The 18,948-nt window shown below is 41.3% G+C and overlaps 2 protein-coding genes and 1 non-coding gene across 3 annotated transcripts in view; 2 read left to right on the forward strand and 1 right to left on the reverse strand.

Annotated features, from left to right (window-relative positions):
* Positions 1–1,554, forward strand: part of SARC_09079 (hypothetical protein) — a gene marked incomplete at both ends in the record, with an annotated part of 1,719 nt that extends 165 nt beyond the window's left edge. The window contains 2 exons of the mRNA XM_014296921.1: positions 378–487; positions 1,245–1,554. Of these exons, the coding sequence (XP_014152396.1) occupies positions 378–487; positions 1,245–1,554 (420 nt within the window). The remainder of the gene's footprint in view (positions 1–377; positions 488–1,244) is intronic.
* A 13,164-nt stretch (positions 1,555–14,718) lies between these two features.
* SARC_30202 lies at positions 14,719–14,802 on the forward strand. The gene has a single exon. It is a non-coding gene; the product is annotated as a tRNA-Tyr (tRNA).
* A 340-nt stretch (positions 14,803–15,142) lies between these two features.
* The window catches only part of SARC_09080 (hypothetical protein), a 4,202-nt gene continuing 396 nt past the window's right edge, over positions 15,143–18,948 (reverse strand). The window contains exons 2-6 of the mRNA XM_014296922.1: positions 18,404–18,457; positions 17,674–17,772; positions 17,220–17,368; positions 16,432–16,857; positions 15,143–15,838 (exon numbers count right to left, since the gene is read on the reverse strand). Of these exons, the coding sequence (XP_014152397.1) occupies positions 15,812–15,838; positions 16,432–16,857; positions 17,220–17,368; positions 17,674–17,772; positions 18,404–18,457 (755 nt within the window). The 3' untranslated portion in view covers positions 15,143–15,811. The remainder of the gene's footprint in view (positions 15,839–16,431; positions 16,858–17,219; positions 17,369–17,673; positions 17,773–18,403; positions 18,458–18,948) is intronic.

Below are 18,948 nucleotides of genomic sequence, written 5' to 3' on the forward strand. Positions count from 1 at the left end.
TTTACCCATAACCAGTTGGTAGTAGTATTGGCGCCGGGCCATTGCCGCGATCTCCTTGTTGGACCAACGTTTTTTTGAGTTCTTCCTGATGTCGTCACAGCGTTGGCGGAGGGCTACATGGTCGGGTGTACGCCCGCCCGTGTAAAACCCTAAAAGTCATAGCAGTTTCACAGGCTATAGGGGCCATCAAAAAAGTGAATATAGAACGCTTTGGAAATATTGGAGAGAAAAAAAATTATAAATACAAATAAAAACCAATGTGTTATCTCCTTTGATCTTGATATTTTAGACTGACTGGAGGCCGTATTTCTACACCGCCACCTTCTGTACACCGTGTGCTATCGGAAAAATGCGTCACCGCCTTATCTCGTTTGCAGCAAAAGGAGACGCTAGCGGATCTATCTCCATCTGCACCCAAACAACCTTATACTACTAACAACCTAGGCTATGAATTCTTTGACTATAACACTCGTAGTGAAAAGGAAAGGTACGGACCTAGAAACTCCAAAACTAGGATGTTCCCGAATTGTACCATGGCCTTATCGTCGACGTATATTCGTAGACACTTTAAGCAGGTGTTATCGCCCCGTTATATACGAATAACCTTGGCTTTGGCTCTGAAATCAACCCCCAATATGAATTGCCGGAAACCCTTCATTCGGGACCCGCCAAGATTCAAGGTACCGAAAGGTCTCGTAAATTCGTAAGGAGTCCCAGAGCTCCTACACAAGGGAGTACCGGTGCAAAGTTCTTGTCGTATCCATGATATTCATCATTGACGATCTGACGGATGCCCTAAATATTTAACTTGAATAGATCTCACGACTTTATGAAGTTCTGTAGATTAGTAAGAGCTGTGACGAATACTTGACCCACACTCCCGCAGACTTCGTTTGAATATACAACTCGAATCGTTCAATAGCCTGGAACCATTCAAAAGTGTACAAGTTCTCCTTCAGGGTACCTACACTGGGTCCGATCGGTCGTCTTGGCTGCCGACCGCGAGCTTAGCTGCTCACGATGTGCTCTCACAGTTTGACCACGGAGTGCTCGAACATCAATGTGGTGGCACTGGTGGTCTCTCTCTCTCTCTCTCTCTCTCTCTTTGATTATATTTTTCGCTCATAATATATAAAAAAGTAAGTTAGCATCATCTTGTATCATAATCTTGCGCTCAGCCCCCCCTTTCGTAGACTGTTCACAATATACCCATAAAACTTCTTGCACCAAATATTGCATTACAGCAGTCATTCATTACCCACAAAAGGCTTTTTGCTCCTGGGAGACAACGATGGTCACTATGCCAAGTCTTCCTCGAATTTCATTACTTGGTCTGTTCTCATTTTGACTGTCAGCGATGACCCAGGTATCTATGGCCACCCCAAGTATTTCGTATCTATGGCCACCCAAGTATTTTGTATCTATGGCCACCCAAGTAGAGATGCGCACAATACCTTGCCAACGAGTAAACTCAACCGTGAGCTCAACAAATCTATTCGGCAATCAAGTATGTCCACCAAGTTTATCAAGCAAGCTCACTTCAGCTACCGATAGATATTCTTCCTTCGGATTTGGACATACATCCCAGCCGTTTGGCAACAATTTTACCTCAGCCCCCCTGTCTGGTATGGCCGACACTACAACTGTCAATTGTCAATTCTTCTCGCTAAACTACTTTGCTATCTCCCAGTCGTCGTTCGATCCAGGCCATTTTGTTGTGCCTATTTACAAACTACCACCATATGGCCTTCCTTGCCACGCTTTCTGCACTCGCCGTCAAACGAACCATCCTTAGCGAAATGGCCAGCTTTTCTACACTTGTTACACTTGTCTTTACTGCCACCCACATCTCTGCCCTGATTCGAGACATCAGACCTGTCACGCGCGTCACGTGGCTTCTGTTTGTTTGAGTCTACAATTTCTGCAAGTTTCATAGTCTCTACCAAGCTATTTTTATTAATCAACTTCTTTCTTGCCATGCTTTCTGCACTCGCCGTCAAACAAACCATCCTTAGCGAAATGGTCAGCTTTTCTACACTTGTTACACTTGTATTTACTGCCACCCACATCTCTGCCCTAACTCGAGACATCAGACTTGCCACGTGCGTCACGTGGCTTCTGTGTGTTTTAGTCTGCAATTTCTGCAAGTTTTATAGTCTCTACCAAGCTATTTTTATTTATCAACTTCAAGCAGACATTCATCTTCAACTAATCGTCAAGTTCCTTAATATATATGGGAACAGATTTTTTCTCTTGTCCAATAAGTAGCTCTAGTCTGCCTGATTGGCGTCAGATTTTCCCAACATTCTGTATACCAGTTGATATATCTTGTATCTATTGAGCTATGTTGCCTTGGTTCTTCTTGAACCACTCGAGAGTACGACCACTAAAGAACTAACTCGCCAGTGTCCAAGTTTCTCTGTTTTGTGTTAACATAGTCACTTTTTTTAAGAAGACTTGATTCTTCTTGTTGGACCAACGACCTTGAGCTTTTACGAGGGCAATGCTCCGCTTTTCTTTACTTACAGGGTATACACTCAGTCTATTCTTTCCGCCAAATTCGTGAATGAGCCTTTTCAGGCACTCCTACTACAAAGTGTTCTAACACACTCTTTCTGCCACAGAAATAGTCTGGCGAAATTGCGCTGGTTACAGGGTCAGGTATTTCATTCGTCTGATCTTGTACCTATGTCAAACGATATGGTCAATCGACAACATCGTATTTTAAGGTGGTCCTAAGTGTAGCACCTTGCGTTTGTGGCTTTAAGGGATCTCACTGTTTCTGACATACGCCAGATGCGAGTTGTTACGAGTTTAAACGAGTTTTAGGGTTTTAAGGTATCATAAGCTCATGTATAAAAACTCACCGCCAATCATGGCATAAGCATGTAGAGTAGCTGTGCTGCGTAGGCATATTGCCGCCAAGGTCTCGGGTAGTTTGTTCCTTACAGGATAGAACGAGTTATTTCTGGCGGCTACATCAAACATATGGAAGACATACTTTTCATGTCGTCCGACTGAATTCGTTGCAGCCAGAACAATGATGACCCTGTACATGGTTAATCGTTAAGCACCGACCTGTGTGGTGTCCCATATCGATTTATATGGGTTCTTCCACAAGATTCGCACTTAAAATACTCTTATTCCCAGAATTCTCAGAGATTAAGGTTGACCAGACATCTACTGTAACCTTTGCATCTACTGCAGAATGCTTTATTTTTTCATATTGTTTGATCCACTTGAGTATATCAACATCTAAAGTTTGCGGAGAGTCTGTACTTCTCCTGACTATAAGCTCATGAGAGAGAAAGAGAGTTCCCCTTGTACCGATATAGGGTCCACCAAAGGTGACTATGTAGCTGAAGCTTCCGTGTTGATAGATTTATCTATATCCTCCATTGTACTTTATCCTCTTTAGGATCATCAGTCTTATGACTAATAGAATCTCGCCCATACTAAAGATTGACTCCAGTCAACCAGCTTCATAATATTGATCATAAACTTCAGGCATACCACTTTTAAGGAGGATGTGATTCTAGTACGCACTTCCTCGGTCGCGTCCTTCATACTCATATGAAAGCGATCGGCTGTGGCCTTTGTTCTACTCTCAGGCAAAGTAGACGCAAATACTATTTGTGAAGTTTACGTAGTCTTCAAAGACTTGTTATCTCTCTGTGCTGTTGTATTTTCATATTCGTTTTATTATCTATCTTTTATGGGGAATGGTAGATTCAGCTACCCTAAGTTGGGAATACATTGAAGATTTCCGAGTAGACGTTTCTTTTGGGTTTATACGGCACACCATCGTATGACACCATCGTATGAAGAAAGGGTATCTTCTTCATCGCCTACGTACTCAATACAGGAGAATAAGAACACCTCGTTCTAAACAAATTGGTTCATCCTTTATCATATCCACTTGTTCTTTAAACCAGAGATCTTTTTTCCGTATAAGACGAAATGTAGTGATTTTAGCGTTCAATTTGTTAATAAAATTGATCAATTGCCTAATTAACTCCAAAGTGGGTTAGCACATTCTTGGGCTATTTCTGGTATTTTGGTAGCAGACGTATTAGCATGCCCGGTAAGCGGTTATGCATACATCCATACCTGGTATATGTTCTATTGTATACGAGAACTGACGTAGATGGTCATTTCATCTACTTACTATTTGATATTGTAGTTTCATATCACTAAAATATACTAACTACCTTTGGTCATAAGCCATTTTATAGTGGCAAGCCGATGTTGTTGCGAAAAATTTCTGGTTTGCAGTAGAATAAATACTCTGTAAATAAATTAAATACTTGCTAAAGAACTGCACATATCTAGCTTCGTTCGCAATAATATGATATAGTACTCCGCCTGCAACCTTATCGGATGTATCGGTAGCTACCTTAGAAAGTTTTTCGTTGTAGTACGACCCATCACTAGAGCAGTTTGAACGGCGGTCTTCCCTTCACGTAAACCCGCCTCATATTCAGCTGTCGACAGGTTTTACTAGTTTATCTTTATGTAAACGTATGTGACCAAAGGGTTTTCACAAATTCGATGTGTGAAGGATCCAACCTATATTAAAGTTTACAAATCCGGAAAGGCTGTAGGGATTGTCCAGTCTAGAAGTTAATCCACTTTACCTTAGCCTATCTCTATACCGTCACCTGCGATAAAGTATCCAAGTATTTGGACCTTATCAACTCCCCATTCACACATTTTCATTAAATTTGAATTTTTGAGCGTTGAAACGCGCCAAGACTTGTCTTAATTTCTGGTTTGCTGTTGAGATAGTTATATATCCAAGTAAAGCTTTATTTGAGGCATATCTTTAAATAGATCTTCCATGATCTGTTGAACGATTGCAGAAACCATATGGAGCCCAAGTGGTGCTCTCTGAACGTATTTTGCTTTCCCTCCATGCTGATAAAATGTACCTACGATTGCTTTTAAGGATCTTATGTAAGGTATATCTTTGAAAGGACAAAGGCTTCTTCAAAAGATCTCAGCATCTCACTTATACGAGGTATGTGTAGAATGTGTGTAGGTATGATCTGATCAAAGCGTCTCATATCTAAACAAATTCTAAACCCTTTTAATGATTACATCTGAGTTAAAGGAGTTAAAGAAGCGTCGGAAGGGTTCAACGAAGAGAACTAGGATGTGAAAAGACGCTACCAGCAATTTCAACGTAAGCAGGAGGCCGAGAATAAGAATACCAGAGGCGAGCAATCTTGTGAAGGGAAGCAGACTGTATAATCAGAGGATGATTACGACGGCGACGATTTGGCGATGACCATGTTAGACATGAAGATGAAAACGAATCGAACACTGGGATATATAATTGTACCATTAATATCCCTCGCGTTACTAAACGCCCGGCGCCAGAACAAAAATCTGTTAACTTACCGAGAAAGGAGCGTACTCCAGCGCCGCTACCAGTTTCTCATCAATCGCCTAAGGCATCACCAATTGTGAGTTCGTCGAGATCTGGTGAAGAAGGTGAAAAGCGACTACATGGCCAGCAACAATCAGGACTTCTACATTATGAGCTTCGGACTAGATGAGCACTTTACAGCTCGTATAACGAGTGTAGAATCTAATGCCGCTACGGCATTAGATACGGGTAAGCATGAGGAAGCTATTCTGTATTATTCTACGGCAAGGCAATACCAATACAAGGTAGGTTCTGAATTGCGAGTAGTCCAGATAGAGAGGACAATTGTAGAGAACAAGAAGTACATCAAGGATATAAATAAGTAGTCAGCTACATACCCACTATATCAAGAGGATAGGCAGGCGCTTATCGATATGAGTAGATTGACAAGTTTGTCTATAACTATCGATATGAGTAAATTGACAAGTTTGTCTAGAACAATCGATAGGAGTAGATTGACAAGTTTGTCTAGAACTTTAAACGAGTCTGGTCGGATCATGTTTACAGCAAACCTTCGCAAGAATCTTTGGTTCGAGGCAACACAGTATAGCTTTAAGCTGTCCTCGTGACAGTGTAATAAGTTGGAGACGACGAAATCTACTGTGACAAAGCTAAAGACGTGAAAAGAGCAAAACGAGATGATCGTCTAATTATTTTCCATAGAGATACGGCCGGTCAATCTAAAAATCAAAATCAAATGAGATAAGACATATTGATGTGACAGTGTAATAAGTTGAAGACGACGAAATCTACTGTGACAAAGCTAAAGACGTGGAAAGAGCAAAACGAGATGATCGTCCAATTATTTTCTAGCGGTCAATCGAAAAATCGAAATCAAATGAGATAAGACATATTGATTTTAATTCTTAAATCTATTTGAGACAATAGAAGGTATAGGAAATCATTTGCTAAACAATATAAACTCTTGAACTACTACTTATAGTTTTGGTCCTCTCGCCATTCTCCAACATTTTAAGTGTTTTTCATTTTCTAACTTCTCCGAATAAGAACCTTTAGCTATGATGACTAATCTATTAACAGGGTTCACATACTTCCACCTATCTACAACGAGGCCAAGTGAGCTATAAACCCCAAGTTCTTACGGTGAAAAAAAATTATAAAGATGCTAGAGGTACGTTCTGTGTGATCGAGGGTACTAAGGCTCTTACCAAGGCAACCCCGATCATTCTCACACAAGCTCACACAAGCTTAGCCTGTTGAGCCTGCTGAGGTCCCGTAGGTGCGCCTGGCCCTTCTACTGCTAGTTTCGCCAAAGAAACTGCCGAGAAAGTGACTTGCCAAGCTAAGTCAGAACTGTTAAAGACATTCACTTCGGATACCGAGCTTTGCACGACCACGAAGCTTCTAGCCGGTATTAGAGTATCACATAGGGATATTACCCGAGACGCCAGCTTGGCTCCTGACCCTGTTCCATCAAATTCTGGGGCCCAACAAATTAATAATGGGGAAATATTAGGACCAATGTTGAAGATGCTATAACTCCTGATGTTGAGACTATTCCATTGAATGTTGGTGGCGGGATACCATTTGTCGGGGCCGATTTTGGGGACCTTATTCTTATTACCTCAGTAAAGGGAACGATTGACCTCTTCTCAATTGCAAATCTTTCAGCTAGGTAAAAGTCTTAGTCTGAAAGACTCACATTGTGCCTTTATTCACGTTTTATGTTTCTTCACGAGATTCAATCAAGTGATATATGAGTGTTACTCTCATACACGGGATCCCGGTATCATCCACCGGCAATACCGCTATATTTCTGATGACTGTGGATTAGGAATATTCGATCCGGACTAAAAAAACTCGATATATATTCGATAACTGTGGTTTTGGGTTTTAAATTGGCTTTTTGACAATCTGGTCCCTACCTATTCGAGTTCTCGACGCCAAAAGATACTCCTGGAGAAAGCTCTTGAAGGAGCTAGCCACTGCCACCACAGATAACTCTTCTATCGTAGTGCGCATGGTAGACTTAATTTCAATGCCAAGAAGAAGAATAAATTGATTGGAACTTGGGACTTTCTGTGGTCGGAATACACCCAGACGGGGTTATTAGTGTTCAACCAGACAGGGCTATTAGGGTTATTTTAGTTTAGGTTATTTTAGTTTATAATATCATAATCTGTATACTTAGTTTGTACCGTTCAGAGTTTTAGATCGGCACATGACTCATAGGTATTTGATTCTGTAATTAAGGGTAAATGAATTAAAGAACAACGTCTCTCTCCGAACAGGGGAAGAACGTTGAGATACTGTTATTCGACGTTTAACTACATTTCTGGTTTACCAGCCAGAAGGCTAACCACTAATACAAATAATAGTAAAAATGGTGCTGCAAACACATATTACAACCTGTACCTCTCTGAAGCGACCATCGATCATTGTTTGAACAGACCTAACTCTAAACTAATGTGATTAGGAATAGCAACCTCGTAAATAGCAACCTCGTAATATCGACTTTCACCTACCACGTACCTCGACTTTGGTAAATCGTATACCAGCACGTCCCTAAAGAGTATCCACTCTAGTATTGAGGACTATGCAGCCCAACGTACATGTATGCAAGCGTTCGAGGAACGTCTCTTGAAGGACTTGGACCTCGATGAACAGCAAGCGAGTCACATTCGAAACCTTATGAAATATAAGAGAATTGCTATCCTATCGCAAATAGCACGTAGCCTGAACGTGTGTAGCGAGAGCGCACTGAACCAAGCTCTATAGAGCATCTTGGAAAAACTCATGCTGAGGTCAATTTCTCATCTAATGAGAGTTTAGTGGAAACACTGGAGGCATTTGAACGACGTAGGAAATCTGCCAACCTTAAGGATGAGCAAATGATGAAAGCTTTCATACATTTATGCGAGCCTAGTGAATTGCACACCATACTAAAAGCTCACGAGCCTAACTGAAAGACATTACCCTGGAATCATTTACATAAATAATTGCTTTAAAGATGCACGTGATCGTGAATTTCTCGAGTCTCGTAACTCATTCGCAAACGAAATCACCATACGAGGTGTACTTGCTCACATGTCGCATATGAACCGTAAGATGGGTGGTCATACTTACACTGGCAAATATATATCGATATGTCAGATGATGGAGACTATGGGGGCTAACATCTTTAAAGTGGTGACATGGCCGTCTTTCTAAAAATTAGTTCAGAAATTTACTTTTGCAACCACCAGAATACTGAGTACTACAAGCCTTACTCAGTCCGCTAAGCGTATCGCGGTTGATTCTAAATCTTCTTGTAACACTAAAAAGCCTCCCACTACCACTGCAGGTAGGACTTCCTCACATATTCCCAGAACCTAATAAGGAGAAGAACTTACGAGCACATTGCTTTAAGTGTGATCACGACATCACGAAATATAATTACAAATGAAACAATTAAGTATGACTTTGGAAAGTGTGCTCCAGGCAAGCCAATCTTTGGACACTATATGAAAGACAATTTTACTTGCAAAGGTATCAGTCGGTGGCGCTCAGACAACTGAAAGGACATGCCGGATGTTCAAGTAGAGAAGGCAGTTTCATGTGTGTGATTAGAACAAGAATATGAAGGAAAGAAAGAAAAAAGTTTGATATATACTTCACCAAAGCTGACGAACGAACTGTTCAATGCGTATAAATGGTGAAAAAGTTATAGCTCTGTTTGACCCAGGTGCTGAAGTATCTGCCATATCACACCGCGCAGCGCAGCCTACGCTACTGGTATGAATATACGCCTCAAAAATGCCATATCACACCGCGCAGCGCAGCCTACGCTACTGGTATGAATATACGCCTCAAAAATACGATTTAAATATAGATCTGACCGATTGTCTTAGGTCAGGTATAACTATGACTGGCCTAGCTAACGGGTTAGACCCAATAAAGTATCAGTCGAATGATATCACGTAAAAGACACCTATGTCTCCAGAAGGTGAAGCAAAAGATATGATGCCGCACTTTATCGATTAAACTGTGAACTCATTGCACAGAACAGGAATGTTAGAATCATTGATTGGTGTATGTTCAAGTTCTCTAACGGGCATGTTAAACTTGATTTAACTAATGTTAGGTTCTCTAAGCTAAATTGTCCTTCTCATAATTATGTAAGTTGAAGACATGTCAAGACCTAAATTGAAGACTGAGGCCAGCAGGGTTGATTGTGACCTACTACGATGTGATCTCTGTTAACCTCGCACTATTAGCGGTCTTGGGATGTTTAGTAAAACAATTGTGGTATTAAAACATATCTCCAAGTATTATATTGATACCGCAATACTTTTCCCTTTCCTAAGATGAACGAGATACTGCGTAAAAGTTAAGGTGCAACTGTCTTTTTCAACATAGATTTCAACACTACATTTCATCAACTATATGTCTACGATTTATTCACGTGGCAAGGTGAGAAGTACTAGTCTATAGATGTACCTGAAGGGCTACATTTTTTACCTTCCTTCCTCCGCTATTTGCGGACCTTTCGGACAACATATTGCCTACTTTTATGATATAGTGATCTACACAAAGACAGCTCAACAATATTAACTCATTAAAGAAGTCTTGAAACGACCAAACGATGCTAATCTTAAAATCAATAGGGACAAGTTTTTATCTTCTAACGATACTATTCATTTACTTAGGTACAAATTATCTGCAGCGATTAAAATTGATTCTGATAAAGAGCAATTTCTGTTGGACTTATTAACATCAGCTACAGGGAAAGATGTAAACTATATGTGTGGGATTGCTAACTTCTTTTTGAATTCAGTTCCTCACCCTAACCACTATCTGAAAACTGTCAGTCATGTACGACTTCACAAAGGACCGTTGGAAAATCTATGGACTAAAGAATGGGATGGAGTATTTAAAATAGTAAAAAAATATGTAAATGGATGCACCGATCATGCAATATACGGTAGATGACGTTCCATTCCAAGGAGCGACCGACACTTCAGATCGAAGATCGAGTGGTTGGGGGGCGTACTATATCAAAATATAAAGGGTAGGCAACGTACAGACCAAATCTTCGAGACTTCTGGTGCCACCCATGATACTTCCCACTATGGCTAACCAGGATATTCCAAATATAGCAATTATGTGGTGTGGTATCGGACAGCCCCCGACTTCGCTCTGAAACAGAATTGCTGAAGACAACCTCACCCTCCTTGGTATCACGTTCAAAATATCTCAGACCGAATTACCACTACAAGTGTGGGCCAGCTTTATTCCACGCAATGGCACACAGGTTTAAGTTCTCACCCAATGGTAGAGGAATTCTGTATCCATCGCCGTGAACTAACGCACCGTATGTCTTCCATTGTTGCATCACTCGCCCCGAGTTTCTCGCGGCAGTTTGACAATCTCAACTTCCCTTCGATTTTACCATAATCTCTCCAACGAATATGAAGCCTGATGTACACGTAGACATATAAAACTTTATCGAAATTAAAATATACAATATTATCCTATATATAATTTTCAAGTAAGAGTTACAATAAAAACTATCGAAACTACTCTGCCGTTAAACAATAACCCATTACTATTGTAGCTGCGCCAAGACAATACAGACTATCTACATGGAAGCTACTTTATTGTCGCCTGTGATTTAAAGTCCTTAACTTACCTAAAAGTCATGAATCCTGAATCACAGTTGGTGAGCCACTGGCATGATATAGCTGTCAAGCTTGCACTTAACATTACACATACACCAGGAATATATAACCATCTTCCTGACAAGGTTTCTTGACTTGTCCCTGACTTTTGGAAAACAGTCAAAGAGTTATTAGCTACTAACTGAATAAAGTGCAAACGTGTGTCCTTATTTATGATCTCACCTTTAGTTTTATACCTAAGGCGTTTGTGCTAGTGTTCAACCGCTTGGGATGGCCAATGTAAAACTTCATATGGTCAGTATGAGAACCCTTCTGCAGTACACTTTAACACTTCGATATTGTTCTATTTCGACTTCTCTGCTACTTTATCTCAAGCTGATCTCACGATACACTTCTGCATAGGCTGTGACTCACTTAGGGGCGCAGCTATTTTTAGGTTGTTGCGGGTAACAAACTTGATCAATTTCAGGAATCAATTAAGAAATTAACTCAACCCTCGAGAGTGTTGGGAAACATGATTAGTTCTCGGGAGTGACATAGCTCTAATGATATCTATAATCAAGGAGTTTCCCTGCTGTAAAATTTGGTCTGAGAGCTGTAGTCTCATGTCGTAAATAAAAAACAAGTACACGAATATAGGTCGTTGACACACCCTAATGGCGATGCGTTTCAGTCGGACTTAACTAAACATAATATATGGGCAAACCCATCTTGACAATGATATCTGTTGTTAAATAACGTTAACATAACCAAATCTACAATAACACTGTGTTGCCGCGTACGTAACTTCGATCCTTGGATACGTGGACATACTAGTATGATACTGTAAAGACAACTCATATATTTCGATCGAAAGGTCGACACGTTCTTGTATCAGGGATCCGATTCTATTTGTCGTATCGGTCTTGCAGGTACTACTAAATGGGAACCCTCAACCAAATTACTAGCCAAATTGGAAGAGTCTAAGCAGTTTAATCACAAGATCCAGACCCGCACAACACATACACCCAACAAGAATGCAGTCGAGATTATGCCGATATAAGCGGCATTCGATTGTAAAAACATTGAACTGGTTAAGGCTGTGCATTTAATACTCAAACCTTTATGCAAACGTGAAGCTCGAACACAAGTACTCTTAGAGCGCTTCTTAAAGAAGAGCCGAAACAGCTGAATAAGGAACTTAAGCATTCTAACGTTGGTACCTATGTATCACAGGAAAAGACTCCTACAAATACCGTAGTTACCCTAATAGTGATGCTTCACCCAGCCGTGCTATTCGAAATCTGACTTAGAAGAGCATGAAAGTAAAGTTTAGGTCAGACATAGCTCAACTCATCGATCTTACAAGCATACTTATATTCGTTCAGGGCTTTATCACCCGGCACAGAATGAAATCATACGTGAAGCTCACCGATGCTGTACAGATTCTGAATAGAACCAGATCAAGCGTTACAGCTGGGGACTCCTAAAAAGTGTAACAGAATACCAACCAATACGCGGACTCATAGTTGATTTGGATAAACTCTCACGATACAAGCATACGGGCGATGCCAGTTCTTATGCGTGACAGACTTCGGGCTACAATTTACTTTATGCAATACTGAATAAACGCCGCAAACAATTACAGAATTATACTATTTGAACCGACAAAATGGGGGTACCTTTACTCGTATCGCGCATGACCCATGAGCGTGGTGTTCCTTATAAACTTCAAAGGGTGCAAATGAGACACGTCATAGAAAACTTAAGAAACCATTGGGTGCCGCACTAGATGCCGTTGAGGATAGGAGACCTTCTCATTTTAAATGGGTTCAATTTCGAATGAATAACTACATACTTCCTGAAAGCAGAACACTCCCGTTTCACTATTTCATGGGCCGCTTTGGTGAAGTATAAGCAACATTTGATAAAACTGCGCCGAGGAAACACATTACCCCGTAGCTACAAAAAATCGAGCATATGCAGAACGTTGTTTACCCCTGTTTACTGGAGCACAAGAATCTCGTCTTGTCAAAGGCACATGACCGATGTAATAATGAAAAGAAAATTGTTCAGTTTAAAGTTGAAGAATGCGTTAACAATATCAATAGATACGACAATGTGACAAAACTCTCGTCTAAGATGGCTAGACCTTCTATGATCTCATATCACGATAAGAAAGGTAATACTTATGAAGTGGATAATAATACTCGTGCAACCAATCTAGGCACTCACCATATCCCAATTTCCGAGATCTCATTTGCTCGCTCGTTTGATCCTGATGGCCCTGTTATGAAGTCACAAGTCAAAGATATTTTTGACAAAATATATGACGACGATTACACTTACTACAAACCTGTTTTATGGATGGGGCAGAGCTTGACTAACATCCTTCGAATCTTCAATAGGAATCAAAATGAGTGGTCACGTATAAATATACGAGATAGACAGAAGGCCTTCTTCGGGTTATTGCAAGCCCTGATGGATTTGAAATCCTTTATCTGTCACTACTTTTTATATGGGAAACCCATTTTATCTGCTTACAAACAGTGAAAAATCTTCTTCTCTGGCTCTAACCATATATATTAAACGTAAGGCGCTTACATTGAATATGGCTGCTGAGCGTAATAGAGTGCAACATGAGTTTGAAACAAAGTGATACATTTTAAAATCAATTTATCAGACGAGAACATATGGGAGAATCCACCGTGGTTGTTATTATCACAGTTACTGAATTACTTAGTAAATGTACAGAATGATACAGGATGGTACCTCAAATAGTTGGTTCGACAAAATAATCTCTATGATTCGATGTGAGCCAATCTATGTGGTTAGCGAGGTAGTTGCTTTCCTCTACCATAGAACTCGAGCATCTCAAAGTACACTTGGTGGCGTATAATAATATGTCGAATAGGTCCAATTGCAACAAATACGTGGTCACAGTCAGAAACATCTATAAGCAACGCGGGAGAATACAAGGTTACAAGGTTACAATCTTGACACTACGGTCTCAAGATGACAACAAAACAACACAAGCATCAACTAGCAAAGGCATTCTACAAGAAGATTCTTGTAGACAGATTTACTGTTTACGAAGCTCAGATTAGGCTTCTTAAACTGGTGCATGCAACCATATTATCCAACTCATAGTCAACCAACTTTCAGTCGTATATATATCTTAGAGCCTTCACGTAAAGATGGACTAGAAGAGTCTTCAAGTTCAAGTGATGTCGTGGAATCATTACCTGATTTCGATATCACATAATCAACCGAAGCAACTATTCTGAAATGATCAGGTCAGAGCAATGCTCTTAAAGGGAGGATCGAGAAAGGCTGTAAAATCCACAGGATTGTACACTCGAATCTTATTCAACTTGTATTTCAAGTGTATCACGAATGCAATGATTGCAAAGTCAGCCGGATCACGCGCTACGAGTATGCTTTTACGAGAAGCGCATCTGACGGCGAGTCGTGCAGCCGGCTTATCATTGATTGGTTAAGCTGCCCATCTTCACACTCTGCGGACGACCGGCCACGATTGATTCAGGATTAAGACAGCGGATTAGGGTCAGGGGTCAATATCGTGTGTGTATAAGGTTATGAAAAAACATACAAACAAAAAAAACTTATTGAGACAGAGAAATAATTTTTGTAAATTATATATTTTTCTTTTCACCCCGTCATGTCTTCTCTATAGCTCAGTTGGTAGAGCAACCGACTGTAGTGGTTACATCAATCGGTAGGTCCCTGATTCGATTTCGGGTGGGGAGATTTTTTATATATTCATTTTTTGGGGGTTTTTTTCAGTTTAAAAATAAAAATAAATAAAAAAAAAAGAAGGTCGAGAGTGCGAGTCCTAGGGTTTTATTCGACCTCAGCTTGCTCGGCTTCAAATATTTCGGGTACGATTGACGGTAGCCTCGATCAAAAGTGCTGAAATTCATAGTCGAGGAAGTGTCTTGTCATGTAACGAAATTCTAGGTTCGGGCCCGTCACGAATGGACAGAGTACCTCGTCTATGCAACTATTCAACGAACGACAGGATTCACTAGTTTTTGAAAATCTTAGCAAACAGACGAAGAGAACGCCCAGCTAGCAGACTGAGACTTTATCATCGGCAACTTATCTCTTTATTGTGATATATCTCTGAAGGAAGGCGTCGAGTTTGACGCGACCTCAGGTAAATCATAAAGTACAAGCAAGGTGCAACGTCATACTTATAAACAAGTTCAAAATTGGCATAACATTGAAGTAAGTACAAGCTGCATGCATTTATATACTACAGATACACTTGTGATACCGCGCGTGCCACATCAAGCAATCATAGCCCACGGGTTGACACAGGAAAAGATAGCCGTGCAGAACAACGCCAACGTGGGAAGAACTCTGATCCTCGCGACTGAGATGCAGCAAGGATAGTGTAGGGCTACGCAACAACTTGCGCCCATTTCTCCACTGACACACATTTGCCCTAATCCTTCACATCCTCGCCCGTCAGTGTCATTAAAACTCGTTTGGTGGCGTCCGGCGCAGTGGTATATCAGAAGCTCTCTTATTTTTGACACGTCAGATGACATGCGCGTGGAGATGTATGTCGACGTATGTACATTTGTACGTTTCTACATGTATGTCTTTTAGGGGTTGTCCAGTTGTGGGTTGATGTTGTTCGATGTGAAGTCGTGAGAGGGAAAGCTGAGCCAATGAGCGTGTCTCCCTTCGCTCAGGTGGGTTGGGGTCCACATGTATCCCGTATACCGTAATGAATCGTATAACCTTCCTTCTAAAGAGTTTTACTTTCGGCATCGGCCTGTGACCACATGATGTGGTTTTGCACACGTGCGTGCATACTCGAGATAGTTAGTTGTTGGCGAAATAGAACTAAGCCCCAAAGCTCAACGTTCCATCTTAGGCACATGCATTTCGAACCACAAGCATTATTTAGAGGATACTATAAGTTTATGAATACAATTTGATGAATACGTGGTGCTGCAAATTTACCCCATGTGTGGCCCACAAAGAGAAACAATGTCACCCAAAGGTCAAACTGTATCCTACTGAGCAGTACAGCGACAGAGCACGGATAATAATGAACACAACACGGATGTTCACTAGACACCAAAGACAAACAAAAGTTAGGCACAAGCATTGTATTGAATTGGGACGCGTGCAAACCCCAGTGATGCCACACCATCCATAGGTCTCATCCGCGTAAATACATCTGTTTACCACACGCTCTGCTTGGCACCCGTATAAAGGTTACCCAGCACACACGACTGCACTGATCACACATCCCTCCACCATATCTACTGGTGACCACAAGCTACGCACACAAGCACAATACATGGGTGCGGATATAGGTACACACGCGCGTGCCCATTCCAGTCCCATACGAGTACATACTTTCTCAACAAACTCCCAGTCTTTGCCAACAGAAGGCGTGGGCGATCTCGACTCCGCACGCAATCGAGACAAAAGGTGACTCTCTCGCGCGCTCGTTTCATTGTTTAAGTCCCCGTCGGCATCATTTGCCGACTTCTGATCGTCTGAAACCGAACTCGCATCTACCTCCGCAGCCTGGGTATGCACAACATCCCCAACGTCTTGGCTTGCGGGATTTGGTTCGTTGGTTGCGTCGATGTCCGTTACAACTGGTAGTGGTGGTGGTGGGAGGATCGTAGGATCAAGCTCCAAGTCTTCCGTAGCTGTGGCAGTTTGATTCCCCACGGTGCTCGGTTGTTCCACGGGTTGGTGTTCAGCCTCTGCTGTCGGCGTAGGATCGGGGTTCACTGCCTCTGCAGAGTGAGCGTCTGGCACTGTTGCCGTGGTCTGAGTGGAAAACGAATACACACGAACACAAACCTGAGTATTCACATGGGCCATAACCCGCCCGTAATTAATTACATACCTCCATTCACAGAAGAATAGTAATCGTGTGCTCAATAGTAACTGAGTGGCCAAGAGTGCGCAGATGATGAGCTTTCACCGCCACCGGCCCAGATATCAGTACTAATTTCTAGCGATACAACAATCCCCGTGACCACACGCGTGGACCTGACCGGCGACACACCCATCTCCCAACCATGCACTTTCGATCGCGACGGAATGTGTGCGTTACGCAGCAATGTGTGGAATGCTTATGGGGAGAGAGTACTGTGCACTCTGTAGCACGTCAAGGGATTGTAACGTACCTTGGTGGAGCTTGTGGGAATGTTCCCCTCAGAGTCTGTAGTCGCAGCTGATACGTGTTCACGTACCAACGCACCCACCCGCCGGTACTTTATGCTGTAGGTCTGCTCCCACTCGCGCATGGCCTCCTTCTCATCTTCAGTCAATGTCGCTGTGAGGAGGAGAGAGATTTCACAACGATACAATAACGCGGATAGCTTAGTGGCAAGGGTATGCAGAGAACCACATGTGGACGAAGACCCAAGATATGGGCCGATGGGGCCAGGTCAGGTAAAGTCAGGTACAGTGTGAAACCTTGGATCAAACATGGACAAGAGAGTGTAACATACAACAAGGACAATGCAGCCTAGTGTAATACATTCGAGACGATAACGGAGCAGGGCGCTTCACACTTCGCTATGCCACATAACACATCACATTGACAACTTGTGCCATTCAGAACGCGAACATACACACCTAAATCGTCGTGTTCTGTGGAAAGTGAGTCACCGGATAGGTCACCCGTAGCCAGTGCACGACTCGCATCTCTACCCGCAAACAGACCATAAGGACCTTCTGCTCAAATGACAGATACAGATATCAGAAATGAGACAGAGAAGGAGGGAGAAGAATGGAAGACCGAGTGCTGGCTACTGATTATTCCCATCATCGATATATGAATTACAACAGTTGCGAAGTCGGGAAGAGTTTGTGAGCGACCAGCAAGTATATATATATAAATATATATATATATATACATTACAATAATATATAATAATATAATAATATATTTATATTTATATATACATACATATATATATATAATAATATATATATACATACATTAAAATATACATGTACACATATATGCATTTATGCATACATACATACATACATACATACATATATATATAAATACAGACATACATACATACATACATGCATACATACAACATACAAACATACACACACACACACACATAGTATATATATATATATAAATATATGCTAGAGTTTGGCTCGTAGCAATGAAAGTGCATACGGAATATGCCACAGCAATAGTGATTAACTATAGATTGCTTCAAGTAAAATGATGTGAATATCGGGGCCCTTTAAAGCAGAGACAGACTGAGTACGTGTGCTAGAGAATCGCGACTGGTGCACCCAGTGAACAGGAGTGGGGAAGGCGGTCAAACACAGAACTTACTTGGACCATAGAAATCGGGCCTTGCCGAGCAATCGTATATACTTCCGTTCAGTCCTGCGCATTAGGTGGACAGCAAGAAAGGTGGGATGGAGTCACCACCAAGGGTTTAGTAGCGTGTGGGAATCAGTGCCATGTGATTGGAAGTCAAAGTTTATCACAGTCACAAGTGTGGAGACTGATGGGTATTCGGGCTGGCAGAAAAATCGGTATGAGCCTTCGCACTGTTTCAAACAGAGATGTTCCTTCCAGTGCGCATATAAAATAGATATCTTCAGATATACAAGATAGGTTTATGTATGTGAATGTAGATATAACAGTCGACAGCAGCAAAGCGAATAAGTATCCAATATATGCGTGTTGCACAATCCCAATGCAGAATATGCACTTTTGCATATATTTTTATTTATGCATTTATGTGAATACGCATGTATATATAGGTATACATGTACCTTCTTAACATTCAAACATTGATATATATATATATTGCATATACATATATAACACACACACACACACACACACACACAAACAAACTAACAAGGCTA

This window comes from Sphaeroforma arctica (genome assembly GCF_001186125.1).
Source record: "Sphaeroforma arctica JP610 unplaced genomic scaffold supercont1.883, whole genome shotgun sequence".
Taxonomy (NCBI): domain Eukaryota; class Ichthyosporea; order Ichthyophonida; genus Sphaeroforma; species Sphaeroforma arctica.